Here is a 19,528-nt window from a genome sequence, read left to right on the forward strand (position 1 = left end):
GGAAGGGGCCACTGACATCAGAGGCTCTGCCAGGCCAGGCCTGGCTACCTCTGGGGCAGTTCCTTCACAAGGGGTGAGGTCAGATCCCTGAGGAGGCTGACCTCTTCCTAATGTCTGGGGAGAGGGAGACTTTTCTTCCTCCCCACTACTCTCTGTTTGTGTGGAGTGATCCATAGTTTCAGGCTTCACTACACCTATATCAGTCTGAGTGTGGGCTGAGACCATTACAGCCTGGCCAACCTTTTCAGGAAGGAACTCAGTTTGTGTTTGAGCTGTGACTGTCACAGCTCTGCCAATTTCTACAGGGAAGTCTGTCTGTGCCTGGGCTGTGGCTACCACTGCCCTTCCAACCTTTTCAGGGAGGAAAGCTACTTGGACAGGGGTTGTGACTGGCACAACCCCACTACCCTTTTTGGAAAGGCCTACCATTTTAGAATGGGTGTCTTGTTCAACTCCAGCCCAAGCTGAGAGTTCTAAGTCATTCCCCAGCAAGCAGTCCACAGGCAAGGTTGGAGACACTGCCACCCTTTTAGGGCCAGTGACACCTCCCCAGCTGAGACATACCTCTGCCATGGGATGACTGTTCTGTTTGCCATCAATGTTAGTTACCTGGTATGAGAAACCAGGCAAAAGCTGCTCAGAGGGAACTAGCCTATGGGCCACCATAGTGATGCTAGCTCCAGTGTCTCTGTAGGCCTCAGCTTTTCTACCATTGATGTAGGGTTCCTGTCTGTACCTACCCAAAGTGTTGGGACAGGCAGTGAAGTTGGCAAACCCCATGCCACCATCACAGACAAGAGTAGCTGCTGCAGGGGAATTGGCTAAGCCAGGATCCCCCTGTGTTCCCCAAGAAAACCCAACCAAATTTTTGGGGGCACTCCCACCACCTGGGGGATTACTGCTGACAGTAATAGGTGGTGTGACAGGAGTAGTTGGAGGAACAGTTTTGTTTTTAGCCTGTGGACAACTGCTGTCAGTTTTCCAATGCCCAGGTGTTTTACACACATGGCAGTAAGGCTTTTTAACTGTGGTAGAGGAGGGAGCTTGGGACCCACCACCCTGTGTGGAGTTTTGGGGCCCTGAGGAAGATTTCTCTTTTGCTTTATCCCCACCCTTCTCTTGAGGCTTGGTGGTATCTTTCTTTTGGTCACCACCCTGATTTTTAGGCCTAATCCTGGTCCTGACCCATTTATCTGCCCTCTTTCCCAATTCTTGGGGAGAGGTCAAATCTGAGTCTACCAGGTGTTGATGGAGAAGCTGGTTCTGACAATTATTAAGGATCTGCTCCCTCATAATCAAGTTGTACAATCCTGTATAGTCCTGCACCTTGCTGCCATTTAACCAACCTTCCAAAGCCTTAGTGGCACAATCCACAAAATCAGACCAGTCCTGTGTCTGTGTCTTCTGGGTGTCTCTGAACAACAACCTATATTGCTCAGTGGTTAAGCCAAACCCATCTATCAGAGCACTCTTCAGGACTTTGTAATTGTTTGCATCCTCATCACTGACTGTGAGGAGCTTGTCTCTACCTTTGTCAGAAAAGGAGAGCCACAAGATAGCTGCCCACTGACTTTGGGGTACCTGCTGTACTTTGCAGGCCCTCTCCAAAGCAGTCATCCATTTGTGGATGTCATCCCCATTCTGATATGGGGGGACTATCTTGCTTAGGTTTCTATGGTCATAAGACCTATCCCTATCTCTAGGAATGTTGCTGCCACCAGTGGGTTCTGACCCACACAATTTTTGCTCTCTAGCCAGAGCAAGCTTCTCCTTGGCAAGGGCAATTTCTTCCCTCTGAATCCTCAGATTAGCTTCCCTCATTCTGGCTTTATGCTCCTTTCTCTCAGGTGAAGTCATTCCCCTGTGAGAGGAAGCATTAGAGATGCTAGAGACATGGGAGTGGATGGATTCCCTTGAAGGGGATCTGTCCCTCCTGTTTCTCTCTGTAAGCCTACTTGTGGGTCTGTATGGGGGGACCCCATGCAAACTCCCATGTAAACTTAAGTTAGCCTGGCTAAGTCTCCTTACTTGGCTCTGGCTGTCTACCTCCCCATCTGAAGCCCCATCTGACTCCTCTGTGGTGGGTAGACCCTCCTCTGCGCCTAGGGCACCTTCCTGAGATGCCCTCTGAGCATCATAATCCTCTAGGAGTTGTCTTAACTGAAGGAGGGTAGGGTTTGCACCCTGTTTTATTCCTCTGGAGGTACACAATTGTCTCATCTCCTGGAATGTTAAGGTATCATACCTAGAGGGGGTCTTCTGCAGACCTGCCCCTCCTGAGAGAGCATCTACTTGATCTCTTCCCAGAGGCATGATCTAGTGAGGGTGTGGTGTGTGCACCTACCTACACTAGTTGTTTCTACTAAACCTCTCTAGTAGTTGTAGTCAGGGTGTGTTACTCCCTTCAACCTACAACTACTAAGTCCAGTAGGAATTAAGTATTTTAAACTATGTTATATGTACCTAGACAATATCTGTGTGATCTTTCAATTTAGTATCTCAAGATTACAATGGTATTACTACAGCAAGCTCAGATCCCAACCGCTGCTCACCAATGTGAGAAGTTGGCCTGATGTATGATGTCACTAGTTATAGTGTACACCTTATATCAGTCCAAATACCCTTATGGTGATTGGTTGTAAAGTCAACCTTATAGACCAGCTATCCTAGTGGTAGCATGGACAAGAGCAGTCTTAGGCTAAACTCTGAATGGCATGTGAAGCCAGCTGTGATACCATATATAATCCCTTGAATACCAAATGAAAGGACACCACAACAGATATATATATAAAATAAAGTGTATTTATTCTAAGCAAACCCTCAGCACTCTTTATGAGTTTAGAGGTAAGTACAACACAGTCTTATTAATGCATACAGTAAGTCACACAGGTAAGTAATACAGTTAGGCCCTAGGGGCCACGCAAACCATATACTAAGTAAGTGGTATAAGAACCACTGTCACGGAAATAGAATAGGCCTAGGCCTAGGGAATCGCTGGGGCTACACTACACTAGCGTTAGTTAGGAAGTGGGAGGCCCACGGGATTCGTGTGCAGAGTGGAAACACTCACGCGTAATGCGTAAAAGTCAACAGCAATGTTACAGTTTAGAAATAGATAGATTTAGGACACTTCCGGAGTAGCTAGGAAGTTGAGACTTGAAAACTAGACACTAGGATAGTCACTATCCTGATGAGCACCGGAGTACCCAAATTACCTAGCCCACAGGCTGCGGGTGCATAGGGGTGAAGATGCGTCGTTTTCGTCGTCGACTCCTATGGATGCCTGAAGAAAGATGCTGACAGGCAGTCAGTGAAGAGTGTCCGGTGGATCCCAAGGCTGGGATCAAGAAGAGAGGAAACCTGCAAGCAGAAGGGACAGAGTCAAGGTCACTAGCCAGTGACCACGTGGAACCAGGAAGGAACCAGGCGATGTCGTGAAGAGTTGCAGGTGAAGGTGAAGCTTGTCGCTGCAGCCAGGAGGACCAGGAAGCGTCGAGGACGACCAGGACCAGGAGGCGAGCTGTCCCACGAAGGCTCTTGCTGTCGGCGGCGTCGAAGTTGGACTAGGACTCACCAAGCCTTGGCAAGCGGAACCCACGAAGAACAAGGGACTTGCTTCTGGTGCAGACCAGGAAGGTCTGGGGTGCTTCTTCTTTGCAGAGAAGCGGGAGCCAGTCTGGAGGAGCCAAACCAGCGCAGAAGATTTCAGGGAGCGTCGTCACAGAGGCCACTAGCCAGCGGGCAAGCAACCGGACAGACGCGGCAAGCAGGAAAATGCTGAAGGGCCCCCACGCAGGACTCGTGGAGTGTGGGGGGCTGATCTTCGGTGCAGATGGTGCTTGGGGTTGGGGCTTCTCAATCCCCGGTGCACAACTTCGAGGGTACCTCAGAAGCTGCGCTGTAAGTTACTAGCCACTTTTCCCAGGTAGCCGGTCCCACGTCGCTCGTCGCCTCCGCGGATCTCAGCTCTGCTGCAGATGTGGATGAGGGTCGGAGAAGTCTGGAAGTCAAGGCTCTGGTCGGGCTCTGCAGTCGGTTCCTCGTAGAACGGTCGCAAAGCAAAGGGTAGTCTCTTGATGGTGCCTGTTTGCACAGGGTAGCCACTCCTTGGCTACAAGGGAGATTCTTCAGTCTTCTTCTTTCGTCGAATGTCGAAGGTCCAGAGTTTCTGTTCAAGTTTGCAGGTTCAGGATAATCTAATCTCTTGAGGCCCAACTCCCACTCTTATACTAATCTGGGGGGCTGGGATACCTGCTAGGTCACGCCTTATGGGTGGGACCTGGGAGGGGGTGGTTACACCCACTTCCCTTTGTCCAGTTTCGCGCCAGAGCTGGGGCTGGAGTGCCCCAGCGCCGGTTTGAACTGGACTATGCAAGGAACACCTTGTGTGCCCCAGGCATGTCTCATTCCTTTCAGCCCACCCTGCCCCAATACACTAAAGGCTGTCTGGGGAGGTGCTAGCACCTCCCCAAGCAGGAAACCTATTGTCCAGGCCTCCCTGGCTGGGATCACTCCCAGCAGCAGGAGGTCAGACTTGTGTCTGTGGCAGCAGCATCCATTTTGTGATGCTGAGGCTTTGGTTAGAGATAAACAGCAAAGTAGGATTTTAACATGTCTCTCCCTCTAGAAGGGAGGAATAATATCCTCATCACCAGAAATGGTATGGGGGTATTATTCCAAAGTGTTAGACACCTTACACAACATGTTTTGATAAAGCCAAACCATAGTTACCATAACCGTTTAAGATTATAAGGCACTTTAAGAGTATATGGTAGGCTATATCATAGAACAGCTATAAGGACATGGTTCCGAAAGCTGCAGACAGGCTCAGCTCATGCTAGAGCACCATCTCACATGTTACCAAGCACTCTGCCTCCAGGATTGTTAAGGCCTGCCATAGGAGTGACTGATAGGTACACATGTGTCTATATATAAGGTAGGTATAGGAATACTACACCTAAGCAAGGGGTGATTACACGACCTTGCCCCAGCTGAGTGATCAGCCAGTTGTGTCTGATTGGAAGGCCAGACCAGGGGTGGCATAATACATGCTGCAGCCCCTGGGAGGCCTAGGGTACACCTATGCCCTGGGTACCTAGGGTACACTGTACAGGGTCCAATAAGGTGATCCTTACCAATTGATTATGTACCTAGGGTACATGGAGTCCATTTTACAGAGAGAGCAGACAGCCTGAGACCCTGAATGGCAGGATCTCAGGCCAACTAAGTCGAAAAACCAGCTAGACACTAGGCAAAAAGTTGGGGGTAACCATAGTCAGATATCCACCTTCCTACAAATTAGATGGCAATACATCGCCTATATATGGCTAAGGACTGAATTTAGTTCACAATAAGTATAAGAATGAGGTGTTGTATGTGAGTAATACATTTAAGAAAGTCCTTGATAAATATTCTGAAATTACAGTAATATTTTACCTACACAGTAAAAATACATTCTATATTCATACTGACTTTAATAATTGCGTTCATGATAAATAAAGTTGAAGAAGAGGTAGATGACGTTATGAGACAGACTAAACGTAATCACAATGTGCACAGTAGATAGAGATCATTTATCAGTTTGTTTGTAAGAACAACCAGGAGATCATAATAACATGTTACCTTGTGTGTCCGCTCTGCTCTGCCACCGAGGCGAGAGTTCTCTTCTAATAATTTGACATTTTCACTCCTCACTTCCTTAAGTATTGTTTCCTGGAAAAGGAGTATGAGGTAAGCATGCCTGAGTGGTTAAGTGCACCAAGAAATTGCATTTTATTGCAGAAACTATATATTAATGTAAGCAATAAGAAATTGAAAACACAGAGAACAAGCATTGAAAATGCAATAGATCTCGCCTTTGATTAAGTTAAAGCCATTTGCTTTGCTAATGGTATTGTATAGCAAAGCAAATGGCTTTAACTTAATGAAAGGCGAGACCTATTGCATATTTAATGCTTGTTTCTCTTGTGTGGGTGTATAGAGGGGAACAGTAGGGGGGTGGCCGCAAGGGATGGAGAACGCATTGGAAATGAGCATTGTTTCTGCCTGAACCTTGAGAGAAGACAGTATGTTGCTAATTACTTGTATTTTAACATAGATCACCCGTCCTTGCAGCAGTGGTCAGCCACCTGTCCCTAACAGATAAATATTGCTATTGAAATACAATAAGAGGGTTGACTTTCCTCGACAATAGGATGCTGGCTTTGTCTTTAGAGAAAAGGCCTCGCAGGACATTGGTACATCTGTCTTGCGCACCGCTTAACGGCTTCGGAGTATAGGTTTTGAGGTAGCTGGTGAGATTATTAAAATGCATAGGTTTCCAAGTTGATTTAATAAAAGTCATAATTGCAAATTATTAAGGTTTGACATGTAGAGTAAATAGTGGAAATTTGTCTTATTTTGAGAGTATCCACATTTAATATAACAAGCTTATGCAAGGCAAAGGTAGAGCTTGTGGCAGGGGCCATCATATTTGATTTTGAAAGTGGAGTATTGAAATCATCTTGTGCTTTTTTCCCCCATCCTTCCTAATTTGACTGTACTGGTTCCAGTATCGCTTTGCAAACTAGCAGCTGGGAAGGCCTTATGGGACAGAAATATTGCTTTGAAATATGAAAAAAATTAGCAAAAACTGCTCAACTAGCAAATCTATGGGTTGGTTCATTTGACTTTCTAAACACGTATTGTATGTACTGCTGGCTCTGACCATCTGGAAAAGCAAACATTTTCACTTAACTAAAATATTTTTATTTAACCGTCATTTTTATGTTTTACTTTGTCCAACCAAATTTATAACTCTTTTCGCTAGGCTCCAGTGATGAGGTGGCGCGTGCTGTTTGAAGAGATGTTAAGTGTTTCCTTGCTAGTGTGTTTGTTTTTCTGTTGTTTTATATTTTTAAATGGCAAGATGTATTGCTAAAATATTCCAGGCCATGTATACATGGACATTTGTACAAGAATGTGGATAATGTTTTTGAGCAAGAGTTGTCTTTAGACTTCAGTATAATCTGCTACTCAGAGTGCAGTGATGCGCTTATGTTCCAGAATAGGGTTCGTTGAAGCAGAGTGACCTTTGACCATCCAATGCGAACAACTTAAAATAAAGACTTTTTGCTGTGACTTACCAGTTGGCCTGCACAGTGTACCTAAAGTTTGAGCACACTGTTTTGGAAAAGACTTGTCCACGTTTCGATTTCGACGATGTATTTTTTCCAAAATTGTATCTGTACTAATTCTAGTTATACATGTTCATGTAATTTGTTCCATTGTTTGTAATCCAGGTTAATTTATATATGGAATAACAAATGTATAGAATCGGCTAAAACACTAAGCTGCTGGTGTTTGAATGCCACACAATTTGGGAAGTTTGTGTAGGTACAACACGTTTGAAGGTCAGCAGAATCTTTTTACATACATCTCCACCAGCACAGAACAATATTCGCCAAATAATCACATTGATTTACAATCCTTATTGGTTAATTAAAAAAAAAAAATACTCTGTTAATAAAATTGAATAGTCGAGATGTGGGCATTAGCAGGCTATGTGTAGTGTTCCTTTCCCTTTCTGGTGGCTTTAATGCATACATTTTGACGCTGGTCAATATGTAGCCCGTATCTTCAGTGTCAGAATCTGCCTTTTTACATTCCTATGAGACATTGTGCCCGTGCATTCAATTTGGTGATTAGCATAGGCGCTTGCATTAAACCACGGAAATACCAGAACGTAAATCCAGCTAAAATGCTCCTGCTTTGCACACAGGAGTGTTTTTGTCTTCTCCGGAAGCATGTTATTAAATATGCATGGCTCCAGATAGTAACTGTCAAAAAAGATGAACAGGGTAAAAATGCGTGTAACCTCAAAGTCAGGCGTGGGTGAGGTACAAGGGGGCGAGAAGTAAAGCGAGACCGAGGTGCGACACCTCCAGCAGCCGGCCGGGGTGCGCAGACTGTAGGTGTGATCCTCGATGCTCGCTTGTGCACTTTCAAGGGATGAAAGCTGAAAAGAAACATGCCCGAGTGTGTGTTGTTTCTTTCGCGGGGCCTTAATTACGGGACTCCGGCTGCAGTTCAGAAAGGCAGTCCCTGTTGTTATATCCAGCAGCCGGCCGGGGTGCAAAGACTGTCGGTGTGACCCTCGACGCCCGTTCGGGCACTTTCAAGGGATGGAAGCCGAAAAGAACCATGCCAGAGTGTGTGTTGTTTCTTTCGCGGGGCCTTAATTACGGGACTCGGACTGCAGTGTAGAAAGGCAGTCTCTGTTGTTATAGAGGTCAGCAAATCATTAACTGCTTCAATCTGGCAGTTTCCTGTCATGACCTCATAAAAGAGGAGGAGGCTTGTTTGTTTTGCTACGCATAGCTCTTTACAGGGTGGACAGAAGATGTGCACGTGGGGGACTGCCTTTACTGGCGGCGAAAACTAAAGTCCCCAGTGTATTACGCAGCCAGTAAAGCATCCAATCCCCGGGTGCACATCTTTTGTCTCGTTTGTCTCCCCGCGTGCACGCTGGAATCGTATCGATTCCATAAGTCCTCTGCATGGCAGAGCAGCGCATGCGCTGCTTTCGCCAGGCCGAGACCTAAAAAGCGGGAAAGGAAAGAAAAACAGGCGAGTTCACATAAATAACGCTTGTCTGAAAAAGAGGTTGGAAACAAACAAGAGAGGAGAAATGTCAAAAACTGGAATGAAACGTAATAGATGAGAACATACAAAAGTGAGGGACACTGAAAATCAGAAGGAGCGGCCTGTCAAAGGACTTAAGATGAAGGTAGGTGAACATATGATTTAAAAAGAAATGCGCAAGTTTTGAGACATCTCTAATAATGTATGTAATAAAATATAGTACAATAGGAAATAGATGTAAAGGAGAAACAACTCAGAAAAGCGGCATAAAGCAAGGACAGGAAAAACAGCAAAAGGCGAGAGTGATAGACGGAGGAAAACATAGGCTGAGAAAGATAGCCTTCGGGTAAAACATTGGGACCGGAACAACCAATCAGAATGCTTCCTATGCAGGCAGTGACCAAAGAATGCATTCCATTGCAGCCAGCTCCCTGTCCCCTGGTGTGCATAGTAGTCCAGTGAGCTTTGTTTACGCAACCACATGCCTATATACAGTCTTTTAACCCTAACCCATACTCTGTCTCCTGCAAGGATTAGTTACTTACCTGTAATCCTAGTTCTCATCCAGGGGTATACTCATCAAAGTCATAATCTATGAATAATACCCGCCCACGTGCGGGATCCCGGAGCATATAGAAAATACATATATATACATATATATGCATATGTAAAAACATATACATGCAGCCTAAAATGTTTAAAACATGGCAAAAATGCTGAAATTACATAGGTTTGCATTGTAGTACCCCTAACCCATAAGGAAAAAAGGAAGCACTAAACCAATTGTCTCACAACAATGATTTAGTGCCATAAAGCAAACTTGTAATTGCAGGTATTTGCCTGTAGGCTGCAGGAGAGTATCAAGAAACAAAGAAAACTGACACCTTGCCTTTAAGGCATTAGAGTAGGGGGACCGTGCCTTTAAGACCTGTAGGAGACCCCCTGCTCCCATGATGCACCACAGGTGACAGTTAGGTCAGTTCTTTTTGACGGTGCACATGCACCTGAGTAGATCCGCAATCAAAAAAAACAAAATCTTAAAGAGAAAAAGCTCGTCCAGGGAGGTGGGTGGGTCGCTTAGGACTTTGATGAGTATACCCCTGGATGAGAACTAGGATTACAGGTAAGTAACTAATCCTTCTCATCCAGGGGATACTCATCAATAGTTATAATCTATGAATAGAGTAGCAAGCCCATACCCAAAGTCTCGCGGACGAGCAACAGAGCATATAGAACATGAAGAAAATCACATTCAAACAGCAGTTATGCAAATAAATTCCTCAGAGGCCTGCGCCACCTGGGCATCGGCCTGTGCGTCTGAATCTAGGCAGTAATGGCGTGTAAAAGTATGTATCGAGCGCCATGTAGCTGCTTTGCAAATTTCAGATATAGGAACGTTGCGAAGGAGAGCTGCAGTAGAAGCTTTCTCTCTGGTAGAGTGTGCTCTTGGTATGACCTGCAGAACCTTGTGGGCTAGTTGATAAGACAAGGCTATACAGGAAACAATCCATCTAGAAAAAGATCTTTTGGAAGCAGCCAGCCCGGTATTTGTTAAACCATAATTGACAAAAAGCCTGTCAGACTTTCTAAGCGAAAGGGTTTTAGCAAGGTAAAACTACAATACCCTCCGGAGGTTTAAAGAATGTAAGGCTCTCTACGGGGGAGTGGTTGGCTGAGGAAAGAAAGTGGGCAACGTGATAACTTGATTTATGTGAAAATCCGAGACCACCTTGGGCAGGAAGCTCGGATGAGTACGTAACACCACTTTATTGTCGTGGAAAACAGTGTAAGGCTCCTTGCAGCACAAGGCCTGAATCTCACTTAACCTGCGGGCTGAAGTGATGGCTACTAAAAAAGCAGCCTTCCAGATCAAATGCTGCAAAGATGCCTTATGGATAGGCTCAAAAGGTGCACCCATCAATTTGGAGAGAACAATGTTAAGCTCCCAGGGAGGAGAAGGGGACCTCACTGGTGGAAACACTTTCTTAAGCCCCTCTAGGAAATCTTTGACTACAGGCAGTTGGAAGAATGAGGCCTGGGTAGGAGACTTTCTATAAGCTGTGATAGCAGCTAAGTGGACTCTGATAGAGGTGTACTTCAGACCAGACTTTGCCAAGTGCAGTAAGTAGGGGAGAATCACTTGTTTTTGACCTGGAGTCGGATCAAGAGCATTATTCCTACACCAAATGTAAAACCTCGTCCACTTGAAGGCATAAGACTTTCCAGTGGAGGGCCTCTTTGCTTCTCGAAGAATGTTCATACAGTCAGCCGGAAGATCTAGATGTCCAAACTGAATGACTTCAGGAGCCATGCAGTCAACCGGAGGGAAGGGAGGTTGGGATGGAACACTCTCCCCTGGTTCTTGGTCAATAAGTTCAGGAGGCAGGGCAACCTCCGGTGTGGCACCTCTGACAGTTGGAGGAGATACGAGTACCATCACTGGCGTGGCCACTCCGGTGCTATCAGGATCATCCTTGTGTTGGTCCTGTAGAACTTTTGTATGACCGCTGGGATGAGAGGGAGAGGATGAAAAGCGTACAGCAATGTCTGCGACCAGCTGATCAAAAGTGCGTTCCCCCGTGATCCCTGCTGGGGGAATCTGGAGGCAAAGACGGGGCATTTTTTGTTTGCCGCGTCTGCGAACAGATCGATGTCCGGTACTCCCCATTGCCGGAAGATCTCCTGGGCGACGTCTTCGTTGAGCACCGAGTCGTGCGCTTCTACGAAGTCTCTGCTGAGGTCGTCTGCCTGCACATTCAGTGTTCCTGGCAGGTGGACTGCGATAATTGAAAGGCCTCTCGCTAGCAGCCACTGCCAAATGGATAGGGCTTCCAGAGACAGGACTCGTGACCTTGTGCATCCTTGCTTGTTCAGATAGAACATAGTTGTTGTGTTGTCTGTCTGAATCTGAATATGGCTGGATTGAAGAGACGGATACAGGGATTTGAGAGCCAGATGGACTGCTCGTAGCTCAAAGAAGTTGATGTGATAACTTCTTTCTGTGTTGGACCAGAGACCTTGTACCTGAAGCTGGCCCATATGAGCACCCCAGCCCTGCATTGCGGCATCTGTGTTGTAGGCGTCTGATGAAAAGTAACTCCTTGCAGCAGATGAGAACGTTTCATCCACCATCTGATGGAGTCTCTGGCAGCTTGGTGGAAAGAGACACGATCTTCCCAGCGACCTGACCTCTGCGACCATTGATCTTTGAGTGCTTGTTGTAGAGGCCCCAAGTGAAGGCGTGCATTGGGAACAATGTAAATGCACGAGGCCATCGACCCCAGAAGTGAAGACACTTGCCTGGCTGTGGGAAGTGCAGTGTCGAGAAGAGTGTTGCACTTGAGAAGCATTGATGACAAGCTCTCCTCCGAAGGACACACGCTTGCCTCTGCGGAGTCAAGGGAGGCGCCCAGATAGTGTATCCGTTGAGTGGGTTTGAGGACCGACTTCTTGTAGTTGACTTGCAACCCCAAGGACTGTAGCAGGTTGAGGCAGTACGAGAGATGGCGCTGGAGCAGCGCAGGTGTGGAACCTTTCAAGAGCCAGTTGTCCAGATAGGGATAGACGAAGATCTTCCGCTTGTGGAGGAAGGCAGCCACCACCGCCATGCACTTGGAGAATGTGCGTGGGGCGGATTTGAGGCCGAACGGAAGCACTCGGTACTGGTAGTGGTGACGAGAGACCTGAAACCTGAGGAATTTGCGATGTTTCACTGAGACAGGAATGTAGAAGTAGGCGTCCTGTAGGTCGATGGCACACATCTAGTCTCCCTGGTGAAGGTGCGGAAAGATTTGATGCAAGGCTAGCATTCAGAATGTTTCCCTTCTGATAAACCTGTTCAGCAGGCGCAGATCGAGGATAGACCTGTACTCTTTGGTTGCTCCTCGCTTCTGAACTAGAAAGTAGCGGGAGTATACCCCCTGGTTTCTTTGGAGAGGTGGGACTTCCTCTATGGCTCTTTTGGAGAGGAGAATAGCTATTTCGTTCTGTAAAAGCCGATTTTGAAGTTGAGGAAGGTGTTTCAATTGCGGGGGCTCTTGCGGAGGGGGAGACTTGAACCTTAGGAAGTAACCATGCCGCACAATATTCAGCACCCATTTGTCTCTTGTTATGGTTTCCCACTCTTCCAGGTGAAAAACTATACTCCCTCCTACCGGAGTGGCGAACGGGTGCGGAGGAAGTAAAGCCTCACTGTTTGGGAGGCTGCTTCGAGGTGGACTGCTGCTGCTTGGTGTTCCCTCTTCCACTGCCACGACCCCTCTGTTGGAATTGGGGCCTCTGTTGATTCTGGGAGGACCATTGAGGGGTTTGAACCCTCTGTTGAAAGGAAAGTTTGTCGCCCTGACGAAAGCGCTTCTGATATTCCTTGCGCTTTTCCAGCCCTACAGCCTTGACGGTATCCGTTTCTGTTTTCATTTTATTCATTTAGTCATCGGCGTGAGCCCCAAACAAGGAAAAGCCATTAAAAGGCAGGTTTAAAATCTTCTTCTGCGCATCAGGCTTAAGGCCTGTCAGTCGCAGCCATGCTGAGCGCCGAGAACAGACTCCATGGAAATAACCATGAGCGGCGAGATCTGAGGCATCCGCTGCCGCACTTAGGATTTGATTGGCTACAAGCCCACCTTCAAGAAGAATCTCGTTGAAGTCCTGCCGGTCCTCTTTAGGGAGCTTTTCAGAGAACCTTGAGAGAGAGTCCCAAAGAGATCGGTCATATCGTCCGAGAAGGGCTGAGGCACTTGCAACTTTCATGTATGAAGCTGAAGTACTGCACATTCACCTGCCATAGGAGTCCATCTGTTTACTGTCCTTCTCTGGGGGGACAGAAGATGACACTGACGCTGAATGCGACCTCATGGCAGTTGCCACAATGACTGAGTCCGCTGGTGGATCAGCTCTGAGGAATAAGGGATCCTCGGCTGGGGCCTTATATTTTTTGGTAATCCTGGAAGGCACGGAGCCTACCGTAGCAGGGATGAGAAATGTGGCCATAGCTGGTTCCAAGAGTCCTGGCACCAAAGGAAGCAGAGGTCTGGGAGCTGTGCGATGGTGTAACATGTCAAATATGATCGATGTGGGAACCACAGGGGTGTGAAATGTGATGGGAGACACCCGAGATGGAGGAGTCGAGAAAAAGTTCGGAGAATAGTCCCGGACCGAGGACCTGGTGGAGGAAGACAATGTGGGTGATCTGGTGCGTCGTCTTTTGTGGGAACGGTCGCTGTGATGAACCCTGGACCTTGATCGGCGTCTAGAAGGTGATTTCTGTCTTCTGGGAGGAGACGGACGATCTCTGGACCGTGATCGGCGTGTAGAAGGCGATCTTGGTCTCCTGGGAGGAGACTTGCTTCTCCGCGATGAGATTCTAGAGCGTGAATACGTGCAAGAGTAGTCCGAGCCCGGACTTCTGCAGTCACCTGTGCCCACATTCTCCAGCCAGCGAGGCGAGAGACCATATCTTTCAGTAGCTTTAGGAGATCTATCCGGAGAAATTTGCACGATTTGCAGTCCAGGAGAAGATGACTGGTCCCCAGATGACGATCTGGACCTGGACATCACTTTACTCGGGGTCTCCTCTGTGGCTGCTGTCGTTTTACCCCTCGACGTCGAATGCCTCGACGTCGATGAAGTTTGTGTCACCATCGGTGTCGATCGAGGGGATCTGCTCTTGGAATGCTGTTACGCTCTCGACGGTGGCCTCGACGCCGATCGCCTACGGCGATCTGGAGACCTCGACGTCGACTTTCGCAGCCGGCCTGGCAATCTCGACGTCGACCTTCATAGTCGGGCTGTTGTTTCCGATGTCGACCTCCCATGACGCCGGGTCGGCGTCGATCTTCTTGATGTCGAGTGATGGGACTTCGACGAAGGTCTCGACGTCGACAAGCCCACTTGCGGCGAGATGTTTGCTGTCGTAACTCTCGGGTGGCGGAGAGTGTCTCGACGTCGACGGAGACTTTCCGGGTCTCATAGGACCAACAGCCTTCGAGCCCGAAGTGTTGTGCCTCGACGCCGACTTACTTGCCTGCGGCGGAGAATCTCGACGTCGAGATGATGTTTCGTCTCTTGACGCCAAAGACTGCCTGGGTCTTTTCGATGGCGACTTCGACGGCGAATCTCCTGGAATTTTCTTCTTCCTAGGCTCAGGAGAGGTGGTATGTCGCCGTTTTCGGTGTGTTTTGGCTGAAGAGGGAGGTTTGAAGGGTCCATGGTCGCCTCCATGACGGCGTCTTTCCTTCTCCAGCTGGGCATGTAGCTTTATGCGCTCTCTATCGCGTAGAGTGCACCTGGAAAATTTCTGGCAGTGGGGGCACTGGTCAGGATTGTGTGAAGATGGAAGACACGCAATACACACTGAGTGTGGATCTGCCAGTGCCATCTTATTGCCACAGGAAGGTCATTTCCTGAATAAGGCAGGCATTCTGACTGGAAAAAATTAGAATTAAATCAAAAGACCAGCAGAATAAGCTTTAAGGAGTCAGAAAATGTCAAATTTTCTGAGAAAATCGGAAGAAAAGTCACTTTCAGTCAAAAAACTGAAGAGCTCAAGCTCCAGGATCCTCATAGAAGGAGCCGGGAAAAAGAACGGACCTAACTGTCACCTGTGGTGCATCATGGGAGCAGGGGGTCTCCTACAGGTCTTAAAGGCACGGTCCCCCTACTCTAATGCCTTAAAGGCAAGGTGTCAGTTTTCTTTGTTTCTTGATACTCTGCTGCAGCCTACAGGCAAATGCTTGCAATTACAAGTTTGCTTTATGGCAATAAAGCATTGTTGTGAGACAATTGGTTTAGTGCTTCCTTTTTTCCTTATGGGTAAGGGGTACTACAATGCAAACCTATGTAATTTCAGCATTTTTGCCATGTTTGAAACATTTTAGGCTGCATGTATATGTTTTCACATATGCATATATATGTCTATATATGTATTTTCTATATGCTCCGGGATCCCGCACGAGGCCGGGATTATTCATAGATTATGACTATTGATGAGTATCCCCTGGATGAGAATGTTGCCTTACATTTGTCTCGAGGGCGAAAGCAGCATATACCTGGCCCATGAAAGAACATCTCCTTTCTCTGGCAGAAGGGCAACCCTGGCTCACTCTGCGGAGATGCTCTAGCTGACACACTGTGTGGGTTCCATTTCTTGCTTCATTTAAAGATAAGGAAAGCTCAAATTACAACAGAAAAGTAGAAGAAGCCTTGCCAAAGCCAATAGACATGGCATTGACCTCCAGGCTTTGCCAATTCTTGTTTTGTCACGGTTTTTGTAGAGTTGTGTAAAATGCTGGTGGGACCTCATCAATCTAATAAAATAAAGAAATAAATGGCTAAAGGCAAACATGGTTTGGGTCTCAGAAAAGCTGACATTATCACAGAACTCCATGGCATTAAAGGAAAAAACTTTGTGATTGGCAGTACTCCTTGTGAAAAGTAAGCATGTCATAATGAAGAAAGCGAATGGCTGACGTATTGCACTTTGATGCATGCTTGAGTGGGTGGAAGAAAAATGTAAATAATGTAACCACAGACTAATGGATGAAGTATGTCTGAAAACACCTATAAGTAAGTATGTTATACACATCATTTGTATAAAATCAGAAAGGCCTTGGCTAAATCAGACTACAATGCCAGCCTCTTGATTTTGAGAAAGACGATAAGAAAGAGAGAAAGAGGGAAAGAAATCAAGAAATAAGTAAAGGAAGAGAAGAAGGAAAAATGCAATGAAGGACAGCATAAAGGAAAGAAACATAACTGAAAGAGGAAGGAAATAAAGAACAAATCAAAGAAAGAAAAATCATTGAAAGAAGGAAAGAGAAGGCAAAAAAGAAAGTAAAGAAAGACAGTCAGGACTGGCAAGATTGATAAAGATCACTGATAAGCTTTTATTCAGTGTTCATAAAGGGATGTAAAATAGCATCAGTCGCATAAACAAGGCCACTCCGAAAGGAATTTACAACAGCATTAGTAGGACATGGGATCTGATCAAGTTGGAATGGGCCCTGTGCTCACATCAAAAGCATCCTGCTATCACATCAGACTCTAAACACAAAGGCAACACTAAAGTAATAATTAAAAGTGAAAACAAAAAAACTGGAACTACCTTGTGTGTAGATGTGTTCCTTATGAAAGATCAAAATGAAGTTACTCATACTGAAGTTAATATGGGACTTAAATAGGGTAACCCATTTCCCTATGCTGTAGTGGAATGAAGCACAAGTGAATGACAACAACTGAACAATGATGAAGAGTGGTGGCTGAAAGGTCTTTTAAAGTAAGTCTATTATAGTATGATTTAAACAAAATCAAAGATCCTTGGCTAATACCAGACCTAAAAAACATAAACAAACTGCTCAGCTGCATTCAAGCTTAATTTCCCCCTCAGCCGAACATGCCTGCGAGAGCGGCTTCTGTGGAGAGACTTACAGAGCTATGCTGCTGAGGAAAAGAACCTCACCTACCGACAGTGTGCTGCAAGACCGTTTCTAGATGGTAGGCCAGGTGGGCCAAGCCTATCCAGGGAAAAGCCCTGGCCCACCCAGGGCCACTCATGACTGGAAAACCAGCTTTGTTCACCTTTCCCTAATGTTTCACAGCAGGCTTCAGCTCCACAGGCTCTGCTTAACCGTTTAATTTTAATGGAGACAGGTTTGCAATCAAGTTTGATGTAACTTCAGATTGTAACTGTTATCGTGTACAAAGAAAAGTTACCTTCGGTATCACTTTTTCTGATGAATACAGTATCTGCCTGTGGATTCCCCACCTTTACATTTCCCCCATGTGCAGCATTCCACAGAAACGTTTCTCCATAGCTCTCCCACGTCAACGCGGACGTCATAATGCATCGGCTTCACATGCGACTCCTTGTGACATCATCAGAGCCATAAGAAGACCTTGTCGGCGTGCTGACGTCAGTTCCACCCATTTTTTCAATGCCTTTGAGGCGAACGGGTGCACCAAAAACATTTCCAAGAAGCATACATACTATACAATACAAAACATAATAAGTAAATAACCAAATGCAATTGAATTGCCAAATCAATAGCATTTTCTTAATTACAAAAGAAAACAACATAAGAAACGTTTATATAAAAAATATATACAACGTTATATTAGGTATAAGCTGGCAGGCAATGGGGAAGTGGGTGGGTCACTGGGAATCCAAAGGCAGATATTCTATCCACCAGAAATGCGTTACCGAAGGTAAGTAACTTGTTCTTCTGATGGATACAACAGCCTGGTGATTCCTCACCTTTTCAATAGGATTCAATAGAATTCCCAAGCAGTCCCGTACTTGGAGGGTGCCGTCCTGCCTATACCAAAAAATCCTGTATCACAGAACTAGCAAAACGGACATCCCTCCTCATTTCCAAATCCAAACATTAATGCTTTGCAAAAGTGTGGAGGAAAGCGCAAGTTGCCGCTTTGCAGATATCAATCACAGGGACACCTCAAGCCAAAGCAGAAGAAGAAGATTTAGCTCTAGTAGAATGAGCTTGAATACCTTCAGGTGGCTCCTTCTTTGCCATGGTCTAGCAAATCTGGATGCACAGGAATATCCACCTGGGTAAAGTTCTCTTGTGGACTGCTTTCACATTCATTTTGCCCACATAGCCAATGAACAGCTGATTGTGTAATCTGAATTCTCAGGTTCTGTCCATATAAAAACTCACTACCCTCTTCAGGTCCAAACAAAGTCTCTCCTCTTCCTTAGATGGATGTGGAGGAGGATAGAAAGTGGCACAGATTGTCTAAAGTGGAATGGAGTGACCACCTTAGGCAGGAAAGCAGCTCTGCTCCTAAGCACCACCTTATCTGCATGGAAGGATGTAAAGGGAGGCTTGGAGCTAAGGGCCTGCAACTCACTCATCATTTTAGCAGATGTAATAGCAACTAAAAATATAGTTTTAAAGGTGAGAAACCTCAACGGGCAACTTTGCAAGGGCTCAAAAGGAGAACCCATCAGAAACATAAGTACAAGATTAAGGACCAGATGTACGACCGTTTTTTGCGGTCGCAAAAAGGAAATCAACCCGTTTGCGACCGCAAAAAAGAGTGGTGGTGTGTACAAACGCTACTTTGCGAGTCACTGACTTGCAAAATATAATTTGCGACTCGCTATTAGGAAGGGGCGTGCCAAAGGTGTCCCTTCCTAATAGCTAGTCCAAATGGCATGTGCCATTGTTTTGTGACCGCATATCGGGTCGCAAAACTCTCGCAATTTACCACCTACTTCAAGTAGGTGGTAAACTACTCGCAAATGAGAACGGGTCCCCAGGGGACCCTTCCCCTTTGTGAGTGAGTGCGAAAATATTTTTTAAGAGCAGGCAGTGGTCCTAGCCTGCCCTTAAAAAATAAAACTGAAAAGTTTAATTTTTCTTTTTTAAATGCAGCCCGTTTTCCTTTAAGGAAAACGGGCTGCATTTAAAAAACAACTGCTTTAATGAACAAGCATTTGCAATGCAATAGGTCTCGCAATTATAAGAGTTTGAGCTATTGGCATTGTAAAATTACAATTCCTTTTATTTATGTTTTTGTCTTTAAACAAACAAAAGGCATTGTCATTTAAAATGTCAGTAGCATAAACTCGCATAAAAGCAGTGTGTGGAGTGCAGCATTGTGCGGCGTGCAGCAGATGTGTGCGGCGTGCATCAGCAGTGTGCGGCGTGCAGCAGTGTGCGGCGTGCAGCAGTGTGCGGCGTGCAGCAGTGTGTGGCGTGCAGCAGTGTGTGGCGTGCAGCGTCATGCAGCAGTGTGTGGCGTGCTGCAGTGTGTGGCGTGCTGCAGTGTGTGGCGTGCTGCAGTGTGCAGTGTGTGGCGTGCAGCATTGTGCGGCGTGGAGCATTGTGCGGCGTGCAGCAGTGTGAGGCGTGCAGCAGTGTGAGGCGTGCAGCAGTGTGTGGCGTGC

General features: G+C 46.4%; 1 protein-coding gene across 4 annotated transcripts in view; it reads right to left on the reverse strand.

Annotated features, from left to right (window-relative positions):
- TSPOAP1 (TSPO associated protein 1) overlaps positions 1 to 19,528 on the reverse strand; it is a 3,327,443-nt gene that overhangs the window by 2,090,808 nt on the left and 1,217,107 nt on the right. For all 4 annotated transcript variants that reach the window (XM_085649739.1, XM_085649737.1, XM_085649736.1 and 1 more), the window contains exon 7: positions 5,623 to 5,712. In XM_085649739.1, coding sequence (XP_085505865.1) covers positions 5,623 to 5,712 — 90 coding nt within the window. The remainder of the gene's footprint in view (positions 1 to 5,622; positions 5,713 to 19,528) is intronic.

The sequence above is a fragment of the Triturus cristatus genome, chromosome 3_2 (genome assembly GCF_964204655.1).
Source record: "Triturus cristatus chromosome 3_2, aTriCri1.1, whole genome shotgun sequence".
Lineage (NCBI taxonomy): Eukaryota > Metazoa > Chordata > Amphibia > Caudata > Salamandridae > Triturus > Triturus cristatus.